The 13230-nt window shown below is 71.0% G+C and overlaps 5 protein-coding genes across 5 annotated transcripts; 2 read left to right on the forward strand and 3 right to left on the reverse strand.

Annotated features, from left to right (window-relative positions):
* Nucleotides 1–109: 109 nt before the first annotated feature.
* On the reverse strand, nucleotides 110–376 carry AURANDRAFT_16280 (hypothetical protein; the record flags this gene model as incomplete). Its single annotated transcript, XM_009037502.1, has 1 exon — nucleotides 110–376. A coding segment is annotated over one exon (267 nt), but the record flags the coding sequence as incomplete, so codon positions are not given.
* A 1096-nt stretch (nucleotides 377–1472) lies between these two features.
* On the reverse strand, nucleotides 1473–2270 carry AURANDRAFT_24239 (hypothetical protein; the record flags this gene model as incomplete). Its single annotated transcript, XM_009037501.1, has 1 exon — nucleotides 1473–2270. One exon carries the CDS (start codon nucleotides 2268–2270, stop codon nucleotides 1473–1475), a length of 798 nt encoding a protein of 265 aa, XP_009035749.1.
* Nucleotides 2271–2565: 295 nt separating this feature from the next.
* AURANDRAFT_63251 (hypothetical protein) lies at nucleotides 2566–3519 on the forward strand (the record flags this gene model as incomplete). The annotated part of the gene is made up of 1 exon (XM_009037385.1): nucleotides 2566–3519. The coding sequence occupies one exon, from the start codon at nucleotides 2566–2568 to the stop codon at nucleotides 3517–3519; it is 954 nt and encodes a 317-aa protein (XP_009035633.1).
* Nucleotides 3520–5865: 2346 nt separating this feature from the next.
* On the forward strand, nucleotides 5866–7756 carry AURANDRAFT_53279 (hypothetical protein; the record flags this gene model as incomplete). Its single annotated transcript, XM_009037386.1, has 1 exon — nucleotides 5866–7756. The coding sequence occupies one exon, from the start codon at nucleotides 5918–5920 to the stop codon at nucleotides 7592–7594; it is 1677 nt and encodes a 558-aa protein (XP_009035634.1).
* A 938-nt stretch (nucleotides 7757–8694) lies between these two features.
* On the reverse strand, nucleotides 8695–11450 carry AURANDRAFT_63253 (hypothetical protein; the record flags this gene model as incomplete). Its single annotated transcript, XM_009037500.1, has 2 exons — nucleotides 8695–10338; nucleotides 10506–11450. 2 exons carry the CDS (start codon nucleotides 11448–11450, stop codon nucleotides 8695–8697), a joined length of 2589 nt encoding a protein of 862 aa, XP_009035748.1.
* Between the last annotated feature and the right edge of the window lie 1780 nt (nucleotides 11451–13230).

Below are 13230 nucleotides of genomic sequence, written 5' to 3' on the forward strand. Positions count from 1 at the left end.
AGCTGCCCGCCTCGCGGACGGCGACGAGGAGGTTGAGCGTCTTCGTGTACCCATATCTCCGCGCGTAGGTCTCGGGGACCTCGCCCACGGGATCGCGAACGTCCCACGACGACGCGCCGCGACTGAGCAAAAGCCGGACCAGTTCGTAGTTTCCGTGGAGCGTCGCGGTGTGGAGCGCGGTGCGCCCTCGAGGGCTATCGTCGATGCGAACGCCGGCATCGAGCAGGACGACAGCGGCGTCGCGGTGGTTGTTGACGACCGCCGCGCTCAGCGGGAAATGGTCGAGGTGGCCGCACGCGTGGAGATCCGCGCCGTGGTCGATGAGCCACTTCATGGCCGCGCACCACCCTTCGCACGCTGCGAACCACAACATCGTATTCGGCTGCGGACCGAGTGGCTCGGGGGGCTCGATCCGCAAAGTGCCTCCTTCCGTGTTTATCCACACCATCGCATCGAGATGACCGCCTGAGGCGTGATATTCTCGCGCGCGATCGAGAAGGGCGCGTTCGTTGAACGCTCTCCGCCGAGGGTTGTCGGAAGTTCCTGCTCCTTCTGCTTCGGCCGCAGACATACTCGACCGCCGAGAGAGGACAAAGAGCTACCGAAAAGGAGCAGCCATAGGGCTGCTCCTTAGGGGAAAGATTAACGAAACGCGTTTTTGAAGAGATGTTGCAGCACAGGCTAATCGAGGGCATGGGCTCGTAAGGCTGGAGCCGCTCGTGCGAATAGATATCGTCCACTGGCGCCTCCCGCGCCTGTGAGACCCCTCTGAGCCTCCCGTCCCCCGCGGTTCCTCCCGCCCCCCCTACGTTTATCGCCCAGCTACGCTCCCTTCCCACCGCCATGGAGCGCGTGGACATCGTCTTCCGGGCCCAGAAGCTCGGCATCGACGTCACCTACGACAACGGCCGCCAGGCGGTCGTCGTCGAGCATTTCGAAAAGGGCGGCGCGACGCTCGACAGCGCGACGCTCGTCGCCGTCAACGGCGACGCCGTGGGCCCCCTGGCGACCCGCGACGCGTTCCTCGCCCTCGCCCAGCGGCTCCAGTCCGAGCCGCGGCCCATGACGCTCGGCTTCTCGCAGCCGCGGCGCGTCGGAGCTACCGAAAAGGAGCAGCCATAGGGCTGCTCCCTAGGGGAAAGATATCAACGAAACGCGTTGTTGAACCGCATTAATGCTTATGAGGGCTGCCCTGCTCGCGCTCTGCGCCCTTACCACGGCGCAGCCGCAGGTCGGCATCGTCAAGAGCACCTGGGCAGCGTCGCAGCCGCGGGTCGGCATCTTCAAGAGCACCTGGGCGGCGTCGCGGCCGCTCGTGAAGACGCTGCCCGGGCTCCTCGAGTACCTGCCCTGCTACGAGTTCTGCGAATAGGTCGGCGCTTAAAACTTGAGGAGGGAATCGGGGGTTCCGGCGGGCGGCGATGCTCGTTCGGCGCCCGGCGGGGTACATAGGGAGATACGTGCGAGGTCGATCACAGGTGCTGCGGGCGGCCGACGGACGCGAAGAACTCCGCGCGCGTCCGGGGGTCGGACTTGAAGCTGCCGAGGAGCGCGGACGTCACGGTCGACGAGCCCGTGGCCTGGACGCCGCGCATGCACATGCACATGTGCGTCGCCTCGACGACGACGCCGACGCCGCAGGGCCCGCAGGCCTCGGCGACGGCCTCGGCGATCTGCGTCGTGAGCCGCTCCTGCACCTGCAGGCGCTTCGCGAACATGTGGGCGATGCGCGCGAGCTTGGACAGGCCCAGGACCTTGCCGTTGGGGATGTAGGCGATGTGGCACTTGCCGAAGAAGGGCACGACGTGGTGCTCGCAGAGCGAGTAGAGCTGGATGTCCTTGACGAGGACCATCTGGCTGTAGTCCTCGGCGAAGACCGCGCCGTTGAGCACGTCCTCGAGGCGCTTCGCGTAGCCCGACGTGCAGTCCACCAACAGCTTGGCCATGCGCCGCGGCGTGTCCTGGAGGCCCTCGCGGCCCGTGTCCTCGCCGAGCGCGTCGAGGATCGTCGAGACCGCGCCGGCGATCTTGCAGACGCGCGCCTCGTCGTCGCCGAGCCGCCGCTTCAAAGCGCAGGCGCACTCCGTCGTCTTCTTCTGCTCCAGGGGAAGCGGCGGCGCGCTCAGCGACGACGCGCGGTCCCGCGCGGGCTTGGGCAGGGGCAGCGCGGGCGCCTTGGCGTCGCCGCCGTCGTTCTTGCTGATCGTCGCCTTGAGCTTCTTCGCCGGCCGCGACGAGTCCGTGGCGACGCTCGTCTGCGACTGCGACATCGCTGCGCGATGACCGCCGAGGACGCGGCCGTCGCCTTCAGTTGCCGGCGTCGACACCTCTGATGCAGTCGCCTCGACGAGAGCTTGTACGTCGAGTTGCACATCTCGGCGCTTGACGGCTCGGTGCAGTCGATGCTGCCGTCTCGAGGCTGCCCCTGGTTTGAGAGTCCGCTAGCAGGCCAGCCTTGAAACCAGAGCAGCCCGCCTTGTTCGCCCCAAACACCCGGAATATATCCGGGCGCGAGACCCCGCCCCAAGCACAAAAGGCGGCCCCGCGGCGACGTGAGCAAGCGCGATGCCCGTGCGCCACTGCTTCGCGGGCGAGGACGACGACGGGCCCGAGCCCCCGGGCATGGAGTTCTTCGTCTGCGGCGGCGTCCACTTCCTGGGCTGCTCCGACGAGAGCTCCATCCTCCTCTGCACCGACGAGCAGGACCACGGCCGCCAGGAGGGGCACGGCGCCTTCGGCCGCCGCGAGCCGTCGCCCGGCGCGCGCGAGCCGCACTCGCCGACGGGCGTCGAGATCTCGGGCGACGCCGCGGAGCTCCGGGTCCACGCGCACGCCGTGCCCGTGAGCTCCTTCACGGGCGAGCCCGTGGACCTGACGGGCGCGCCGGACCCCGTCATCGACGCCATGCGGCCCAGCGACGCGACCGCGCAGCTCATCCGCGAGTTCGAGCTCGGCAGCGCGCGCGCGTCCGCGCAGTGGGGGCCGGACCCGGAGAGCGACGCGGACCGGCGCGAGCGCTACGACTCCATGCTCCAGCGGACCTTCGTGACGAACGCGCCCTGGCAGGCGCTCTACGACCTCATGCCGCTCCGGCCCGACGAGCGCGACCTCTTCGAGAAGCACCTGGACCGCGAGATCGTCTGGGCCCGCATGAAGGACACGGAGCGCAACGCGACGCTGCTCTGGCGGGCGGCGCAGCTCGGCGACGCCGTCGCCGTGTCCATCATGATCCGCAAGCGCCTCGGCGACCTCGCCGGCGAGCGCGACTCGGGCGGGCTCAACGCGATGGAGGTCGCCAAGCTCGAGGGCCACCACGAGTGCGCGCGCCTCCTCGAGCCCTTCGTGCGGGACGAGTGCGTCACGCCGAACACGCCCGCGGCGCGCAAGTTCCAGCGCGGGAGCTCGAAGAGCCGCCTCTTCAACGGCTTCCGCATGCCGCGCCTCCTCTCCTTCCGCGGCAAGCCCAAGCCGTCGCCGAAGCCGTCGCCGCCCCAGCGGTCCCGCTCGAGTACGCAGTGAGCCCCCATCGTTCGTCATCCTTAGTCAACTTTAACTGCACAGTGAAACATTGAAGGGGCTGCCTCCTCTCCTGCTTGAAGCATTTTTGCGCGGCGTTCGCGGTCGGAACGAGTGCGTGCACATGGACGTGTCGCAGCTCCGGCGGGCCTGGCCGCGCGTCTTCGCGCGGGCGCGCGGCGGGTCCCTCGACGAGTCGCTGGCGGCGGCCCAGGGCCTCGCCACGGTCTCCGGCCGGGTGGTCCAGGAGCTCCTCATCCACAAGGGGGTGCCCATCGCCGAGCACGCCGTCGAGGCGACGGCGGAGAAGGTGTTGGAGCGCGCCGCGGAGCACGCGGCGGAGCGCGCCGCGGAGCGCTTCGCGGAGCGCGCCGTGGAAGCGACCGCGGAGCGCGCGTTGGAACGGGCCGCCGAGTGCGCTTTGGAGCACGCGGCGGAGCGCGCGGTGGAAGTCACGGCGGAGCGGGCGTTGGAACGCGCGGCGGAGTGCGCTTTGGAGCACGCGGCGGAGCGCGTCGTGGAAGCGACGACCCCGAAGGCGCTGAAACGCGCGGCCGAGTGCGCTCTGGAGCACGCGGCGGAGCGCGCGGTGGAAGCGACGGCGGAGCGGGCGTTGGAGCACGCGGCGGAGTGCGCGCTCGAGCACGCCGCGGAGCGCGCCGTGGAGACGGCCGCCGAGCGGGCGCTGGAGCACGCCGCGGAGCGCGCCGTCGAGGCGTCCGCGGAGCACCTCGGCGAGAAGGTCGGCGAGGTGCTGCTCGAGCGCGGCGCCCACATCGCGTCGGAGAAGATGGGCGAGCGCATGGTCGAGCGCGGCGCCGAGTCCGTCGGCGAGCGGCTGCTCGAGGAGTCCGCGCGCGGCGCGCTGCAAAACGCGACGGCGGCCGCGGCGGCGCCGCCGGTCTGGGCGGCCCGCACGTCGTCGCTCCTCGGCGCCCTGCGCGTCGTCGTGCCCGCCGTGGGCACGCTGCTCGTGCTGCACATGGCCCACGCGGACTGGCACCGCGCGGTCCACGAGTGGCGCCGCCGCAAGGTCCCGAGCTGCTGCTTCGCCCTCGCGGCCGCCTGCGACCTGCTGGACGTGGTCGTCCACGTCGTCGTGCTGGCGAGCCTGCTCGCCGTGGTCCACGTCGACCACGACGTCGTCCACGACGCGGAGCGCGTCGGCCTGTGCGCCGCGGGCTGCGCCGTCCTCTCGATGGTCTGCGGCGAGGCCCTCTGCATACGCGACGCCAAGCGGGCGAAGGCGAAGGTCGACTAGCGGGGCGCGGGGGATAACGACTCGACGGAGGTGGGCGGCCGCGCGCCTGCAGGCGTCGAGCGCTGGAAGGCCTGCTGGAACGGACGTGGCCCTCTGCATACGCGACGCCAAGCGGGCGAAGGCGAAGGTCGACTAGCGGGGAGCGGGGGATAACGACTTGTCGGTGGAGGTGGGCGGCCGCGCGCCTGCAGGCGTCGAGCGCCGGCTTGTGTGCTTCAATGTAAACTTGGGGCCCTTAAGCGCGCGAGACTTCAAACCCTGTGCATCTGAAGAACGTCCAAGCGTGTCGCGGCGGGAGGGGGTCTGGGCTAGCGGACGGGGAGGGCGCGCGTCCGACACAGAACCCCCATGACAACCCCGCCGCGCCCGCACCGCGCATCCCGCGACTGCCATTCACACGCCCGGTCCCCGCTATCCGCGGCGCCGGGCGCCGGCGCGTGAAGGGCAGCACCCCATCAGAGCGAGCGGCCCCCCCAATCCCGCCGCCCCGCCGCTCCCCCCGCCGGCGACCCGACGCGCCGCCCACCGTCCGCTTCCCCTTCTTCGAGCCCGGGTCGCTTGCGACCAGCCCCCCCCCCCCAAACAAAATTTTTTTTTCCCGGAACGACCAAGTTCGACTCGCGCGTCCGCGCGCGATCGACTTTTCAAAACAACAATGTGAGCTGCACGGAACTAGATCCGACAATAGCCTGAACTGGGTCGACCTATGTGTTCTACCGACCGAAAAGAACCAGCTGGCGAACGGTCCCTTGCCAAGGGCGTGCAGCGCGGATCCAGCGTCCCCAGCGAAACCGAAACAACACTCACTGCACCCCTGTAGGTCGAAGCGTATACACCTGCCGCAGGGCTCAACAGACCTTTACCCAACGCGCGCAGGATGGCAGCCTCTCTGGTGGCACCAGAACCCGTCTAGGGGGGGCACGAAATAGTACGAAGCCGCGTCGTCCGATAATAATAATAATCGCCGAGCCGGCAGTGCCGTCTAGACGCGTCCACGAGGATTGAGTGGCTCGCCGGGGGTCTCGAGGCAACGAAGCTGCGTCGCCGTGTCCAGTCGACCGCCGAAGTCGTCTTATCGCACAGCTCGCTGCGCCGCGTGGCTCGCCGTTCCCGCCGCCGCAGCTTCACGAGGACTCCAGGATGGCGTCGCAGGTCAAGCGCGTCGCGAACCAAGAGGTCCAGATCGCCGAGGAGTCGGACAGCGACGAGGAGGAGCCGACCATCGAGGTCGTCGAGGACGGCTCCAAGGGCGGCGGGTCCCTGAAGCCCCGGAAGCGGCGCCGGCTCAAGTGCTACCTCGTCTTCCACGGCGACCGCGCGTCGCGGCGCCTGCCGCACTGCGTCCGCGTCAAGTGCCCGCGCGACGGGTCGTGGGACAACGGGCCGAACGGGCCGCGGCTGCTCAAGGAGACCTTCGTGAAGCGCTACGCCGAGGTGCACCCGCGCGTGCCCCTCGAGGCGTCGTCGACCTACCTGGTGGACGAGTTCGGCACGCCCGTCGCCGACGACGACAAGCTCGCGCTCTACGTCCAGTCCGAGGGCGTGCTCCACGTGATGATCGGGTCGCCCGCGCAGAAGGGCCCGGGGAACCGCGTCATCCAGTGGGGCTACAACTCGCTCCAGTCCAAGGAGGTCATCGAGCCCGGGCCCCTCTACTCCGTCGCGCGCGCGCGCGTCGTGTCGCTCGACTGCGGCTGGCTCCACGCCGCGGCGGTCCTCGAGTGCGGGCAGGCGCTGGCCTGGGGCTCGAACGAGTTCGGCCAGCTGGGCACGGGCGACGAACTCAAGTCCGCGGAGCCCGTGGCCTGCAAGGTCGACCGGGATATTCGCCTGAAGACCGTCGTCTGCGGGTCCTACTACACGATGGCGCTCGACGACAAGGGCGAGCTCTGGAGCTGGGGCCGCTACCAGGCGTCGAACTGGCCGTCCAAGTTCGCCGACACCTGGGTGAACGGCTACGCGAAGCGCGGCGAGCTGGGCATCAAGGGCGAGACGATCGCGCTGCTCGCCGGAGGCGAGTCGCACATGCTCGCGGCGATGGAGAGCGGCAAGCTCTTCTCCTGGGGCTACAACGAGCAGCTCCAGCTCGGCATCGGCGACGAGAAGGACGGGGGCCAGATGAAGCCCCGGGAGGTGAAGTTCAAGGAGCTCACGAAGGAGAACCCCGTCGCGGCGCTCGCGTGCGGCGGGCTGCACACGATCGTCGCGCTCAAGGACGGCAAGATGTTCGGCTGGGGCAACAACAGCGAGGGCCAGATCGGCCACATCCTCCGGAAAAACTTTGGCGAGCCCCAGGAGGTGTCGTCCATGGAGCACGAGCCCGCCGTCGACGTGTCGTGCGGCCGCTACTCGACGCTCGCGACGTCGGACACCAAGTGCGCGTACTTCTGGGGCTCCCTCACGGGGTCGGCGAACCAGGGCGCGCCGTCGACGGGGCCCGACGGCGAGGAGAAGAAGCCCGACGAGGGCGAGGCGCCCGACTTTGGGGGCGAGTCCAAGTCGAAGTACGGCGGCGGCGCCGCGTCGCGCATGCTCGCGGGCGCCGCGAAGCAGCTCGTCGGCACGGACGTCGTCCTCGGCGCCATCGGCGAGGCCCACGGCATCCTCCACTTCAAGAACGGCTGCCTCGACGGCTGGGGCTACAACGCGTACGGCCAGGCGCTCGGCCGCGTCGACAAGCGCACGGACCTCATCGAGGAGCCCAAGAACTGCGACCTCGGCGACGTCTACAAGCCCTCGTCGTCCGTCAAGGTCCTCGGCATCTGCACCGCCGGCGGCACGACGACGCTCCTCGTCAGCGGCGAGGAGCAGGACTAGCGCGCCCGCCGCGTCTCCGGCGCGCGGCCCGTCGTTCGACCGACGCGGCCCCCCCGACGCCCACGACGGGGCTTCCCGTTTTCTTCCCGCCTAATATGGAGCCCGCCTCGTCCCGCCGTCGCACGGTTTCCGCGCCAAAAGTCCGAATAACACTTCACGCTCCTTCTATTCTCGTACGCTGTTGCCCACGAGTCAAGTCAGAAGATGAAGCTGCTCGCCGTCCTCCCCGTCGTCGCCGCGTACCAGTTGACGCAGCAGGAGCTGTCCTATGCCGCGACTCACCGCGACCTGCTGCCCAAGGAGCTGCAAGAGGGTGAGCTGACCCTGGCGCGCCTGCAGCCCTACGTCAAGCCGACGGTCACGGTCACGCGCGCCGACGCGGAGGTGAAGGTGCGCAACGCCAGCGGGGTGGACCCGGCCGTCATCGAGCAGATCGGCAAGGAGGTCTGGACGCTCGTCCGCGCCGAAGCGTCCGCGCCGCGGATTTCCGTCACGCCGCATCTCCGCAGGTCGAGGAGAACCAGGCGACGGTGAACTACACGACGGACTACGCCGGGGCCTGCCGGAGGGCGTTTCCGACTGGACGCTCATGGAGGGCTGGCAGGACACGGAGACGGAGGAGTACAAGTCAGCGTCCTGCTGCCGTGACGATTTTCGAGATTGACGCACATGGTAGGTACAAGTTCACCTTCGAGAACGGGTTCACGCTGACGGAATTCAAGTGGGTCTTCACTTGGAAATATGGCGCAACCTACAACGGCACGGGCAAGTACGTCACCGAGGCCGGCGCCACGGTCAAGGAGGTCTACGCCTACCTCAGCGAGCACATCGACGTCACGGCCAAGGCTTCCAAACCCATCAACTACGGCACGACGGAGTCGTGCGCGTCCGGCGTCCGCGCTCTCGCGGCGCGCGTCGTCCGATACCCCGGCGCCCCTACGCAGGCCGCTCGGCGGCATCGACGTCGACGTCGAGGCGACGAGCCACGGCATGTTCGAGAGCACGACCGTCGGCTGCCACATCACGCTCCACGGCGACGGCACGTCGCGCATCGCCACGTGCGACCAGAACTAGAGCCCCACTCTAGCACAGCTGACATCTTAAATATCCCGCGCGCAGAAGACGAGCGCGTCCGTCCTGCCGGGCCACGTCGGGCCGGCGTCCCAGGTACCCATCCCGTCGTAGGCGACGGCGAAGCCCGCGGCCTCGAGCCGGCGCACGGCGACGAGGAACGGCGCGAGGGCCGGATTCTTCGTGAAGGACCACTCGAAGACGAGCCGCTCGACGCCGCGCCACTCGCGGTCCGCGGCTAGAATCGCCATCTCCGCGCCTTCCACGTCCAATTTCACAAAGTCGACGCCGTCGAGCGCCTCGTCGAAGGACACGGCGTCGACGCCGACCCGCTCCGTCGCGTCGACGTAGTGCGAGAGGCCGTCGAGCGCGTGGCGCCACGTGTTCCGCTCGCCGCGCTGGTCCGCCCCCAGCACGAGCGTCGCGCGGCCCGAGGCGCCGTCCACGAGCGCCGCCTCGACCAGCTCCGCGCCGGGGTTGTTCTCGCGGAACAACGCCGCGTTCGACGGCTCGGGCTCGAAGGCGACGACGCGCTTCGCGCCTTCGTCGAGCGCGTAGCGAGAAAACGCGCCGACGTGGGCGCCGCCGTCGAGGACGGTCCGCCCCGCGGGCGAGAAGTCGAAGTCGAGCGACGGCGGCGGCGTCGCGTAGCAGCCGTCGCCGAGGACCTCGACGATCGCGAGCGCGTCGCTCGAGCCCGGCCGGTACGCGAAGGAGGCCCGGCCGGCGAGGACCGCCGCCGCGGCGTCGTCGGCGGAGCGCCGCGCCCGCGGCGCCGCGGGCGTGAAGAACACGAGGCTATACCGCTCCCCCTTGAAGGGCAGCGTCCAGTGGCGCTCGCGCCAGCCGTCGAACTCCAACGGAGCGTACCGCACGTCCGACACGCGCCGCTCCACGGCTAATTCTCCGCCGGAGAAGTCCCCGAGCCCGACGATCAGCGACGTGCTCTGGCCGTGGCCCTCGCCCGAGTCGACGTGCGGCGCGAAGGCCGCGCGCCGGTTCACCGCGCAGCGCGTCGACGGCGGCCGGCCCGGCGCGATGGCTTCCTCCAACGCGAAGACGGCATCCGCGAGCGCCGGAAACAGCGCGTCGGCGCGCGAGCCGCCGCCGCCGCGCGACAGCGTGAACGACGCCGCGTCGTCGCCGGGCTTGATCAGCTTCGACCGCGCGAGCGACGTTTTTGGCCACCGGCCCGAGTCGGACGCGCGCCGCAGCTCGGCGAGCGCGTCTCCGTAGACCGCGGGCGCCGGCGACAGGTCGGCGGCGTCGAGGAAGTCGGCGTCGCTCTCCGCGGCGACGACCGCGTCGAGGCCGTCGCGGGCGAGCGCCGCGAGCTCCGCGCGGAGCGCCGGCCCCTCGCCGGCCTCGAAGTCGCGGAGCCAGGCGGCCGACGACCGCGCGGCGACGGCGCTCCGCAGGTCGCGCTGCCAGGCGTCCGTGGCGCCGCCGCCCGCGAAGAGGTCGCCGGCGCCGCGCTTTTCGACGAAGTCGTAGCGCGCGCCCGCGAAATAGGCCAGGTCCGGCGGCAGGGGCGTCGGCAGCACAACGTCCCGCCGCGTGAGCACCTCGAAGGCGTCCGCCGGCAGCGCGCCGCGCGCGGCGAGCACGGCGACGGCGACGACGCGCCGGACCTGCTGCCGCAAAAAGCCGCGGCCTCTTACCTCGACGACGACCTGTGCACCGGGTAAACGTAGGCCCGCCGCGGCCAGTCCGAAAGGGGCCGGGGGGCGGATTCGCCGGCGCGAGTGCCTCTCGCCCTCGTTTGCGTGTCGCGCTCCTCGGTGGGAAAAAACGAGTCGCGCGATGTTGCGGGGCTTTCCGGTCGAAAAAAAAAGAGGACGCGGGCGCGCGCGAAGGTCGCGCCGTCGACCTCCACGAGCTCGGCCGCGCGGCAGCGGTGGAGCCGCGTCCGCGTCGCCGCGGAGAACGGCGACAGCAGGCCGCCGTCGAGGGACGGGTCCGCGAAGTTGTGCCACGCGCCCTTGGTCCGAGTTGCTTCCTTCAGCGCGGCCTTCAAGCCCTGGAGCGCGGCGCGCACGTCCTCGGGCAGGCCGCCGTCGCTCCGCGACACGTGCGCCGTGCCCAGCGCGCCGAACTTGCCGCGCGACGCTCCGATCTCTTCGCCCACTAAACCCCCCGCCCTCTCGACGCCGAGCCACGAGAGCGGCACGAGGTAGTGGTACGCGCGCTGCGTCGCCGACGCCTCCGCGTGGACGCGCTCGCCGTCGGCGCGGTCGAGCACGCGCACGTTGGGCGGGAGCCGCGCGTTGAGGTCGGCCGTGGACGCGACGGGCGCGGGCGCCGTGATCGAAATCACGTCGCGCGACGCGGCCCGCAGCTCGCTCTCGAGCGCCGCGGACCGGCCGCGGGCCTTGGACGACGACGCGCGCGTCGTCCTGGACGCGCCCGTCGCCGCGGCGACGAGCCGCTCGGCGTCCGCGCCGGACGCGTCGACGTAGCCGACGAGCAAGGTCGTCGTGAAGTCCCGGGCGCGCGCGAAGATCGCCTCCCGGGCGCGCGCGTCCTCCGCCGTCGCCGAAGCGCGGCAGGACTCGGCCTCGCGCAGGTGGCGGAAGACGGCGTTCCGCGACACGAACGTCCCGCCGCACCAGCGGCATCGATGCGCGCCGGGCGGCGCCGTCGACGGGTCCTTCGAAGGCTTCGAGGCCACGGGCTGGGCGCTCGCCCGTCGCGCGGTGCACCGCGGCGAGGTCAGCGCCGACGGCGGCGCGTGGAGCGCCGCGACGCGCGCGGCGAGGAGGACCAGGGGAAGCTGCAGATGCATCGCGCAGAGCGACCGCTAGGACATGTCCATCATCGCTTCGATCCCGACTTCACCTTGCTTCAGCATCGCTTCAATGCGCGTCGTTGAAGGCCTCGGCCGACGTATGGGCAGCCCCTTGAGCCGTCCTTCCTAGGCGCACGGCGGCCGCGCGAGCGCGATGACCGGTGCGGAGCGTCACTTCAAAGCATGAGCCGTTGGCCGCCCGCTTTGAGCTCCTTGTGAGTGCATGAAGCCATGATGGCAGCCCGCTTCGGGCTGCTCCTACTCCTCGCCGCGGCGGCGGAGGCCGTCCACTCGACGGCGGCCATGGCCGGCGCCGAAAAGATCATGGAGTCGCTCGAGGTCGTCGCGAGCCGCAACGCGACCGTGTCGTTCCCCGCGACGAAGGCCGACGGGCCGTACTCGTACTACGTCGCGCGCGCGTCCGGGCCGGCGCTCGTCGCCGGCGTCGTCGAGCGCGCGGGCGCGCGGCTGCGCGCCAAGTTCGACGCGCCGCTCACGGGCCGCTACTTCGTCGAGGTGCTGCGGCTCGTCGACGCCATCGACGCCGCGGCGGTCCTCGAGAATCGGACGCGGGCCGACGACTGGCCCTGCGCGAACCGGCCGCCGGACGCGACGGTCTTCGCCGGCTTCGCGTCCTTCGCCGCCGCGCCCGGCCGGCCGTCGCTCGCCGCGACGCGCGGGAGCGCCTGGATCAACGGCGGCGGCGGCGGCGGCTTCGCGCGGACGCGGTACCAGGTCTGCGGCCACAAGACCTGCGAGCGGGCCTACTGCGACGGGCTGGCGGCGGAAGCCGTCGACGCGGCCCAGGGCCTCGCGCGCTTCGCGCCCTACCGCTGGTTCGCGGCGCCGCCCGCGGACCGCCTCGCGTTCCGCCCGCGGAACGACACGGGCGCGCGCCGGGGCCCGTCCGTGTGCCTCGTCGGCGCGAGCCACGCGCGCAAGGTCTGCGACGTCCTCTTCCGCTGCCGCTACGTCGAGTCGCTCTACGCGCGGGACGTCCACGAGCCCGCGTTCGTGCGGAACCTGCTCGCGGCCGCGCGCGCGACGCGGTGCCGCGTCGTCGCGACCTGGGGCCAGTGGGAGGCCGCGGCCGTCGGCGACGCGGGCGCGCGCGGCTTCGCGACGCCGCTGCGCGGCTTCGCCGCGGACCTCGACGCGTTCTGCCTCCTGGCGACGTCGCTCACGCGGCGGCCCGTCTGGCTCATGACGACGGGCTACAGCCCGCTCGGCTGCATCCGACTCTGGTGCGTCCGGCTTTCTATCGAGCAGGCTTGTTTGTGCTCACGGGCGCATCGTACCCATCGCAGGTGCCCAGCGCTGGACCACCGCCTCCCGCCCGTCGCCGACGCGTACAACGCCGTGCTGCGGCGGGTCGCGGCGAAGCACGCGCCGCGCGTCGGCGTCGTCGACAACGAACCCATCGTCGGGCCCGTCTGGGACGCGGCGCCCGACTGGTGCCACGAGCAAGGGCGGGTCCTCGACGCCATCGCGACGAACGTCGTCGCGACGATCAAGGCCGACGTGGCGGCCTGGGCGGACGACGACGGGGGCGGCGCGTGGTAGCGTGGTGTGTGGTGCGTGCGAGGCCGGGCGCGAGGCCTGGCGCGGGCGACGGCGGCGTACGGCGCGGCGCGGCGGGCCGCACAGACCCGGCGGCCATTCGAAGGCGGCTCGAATGCGATGCCTCCGACTGCGCCTTGATTGAGAGCATGGATGCGGACGACGAGCTCGAGCTGCTCGAAGCGATGTACGCCGACGACGTCGACGTGCAGCGCTC

This window comes from Aureococcus anophagefferens (assembly GCF_000186865.1).
Source record: "Aureococcus anophagefferens unplaced genomic scaffold AURANscaffold_6, whole genome shotgun sequence".
NCBI classification, from domain to species: Eukaryota; class Pelagophyceae; order Pelagomonadales; family Pelagomonadaceae; genus Aureococcus; species Aureococcus anophagefferens.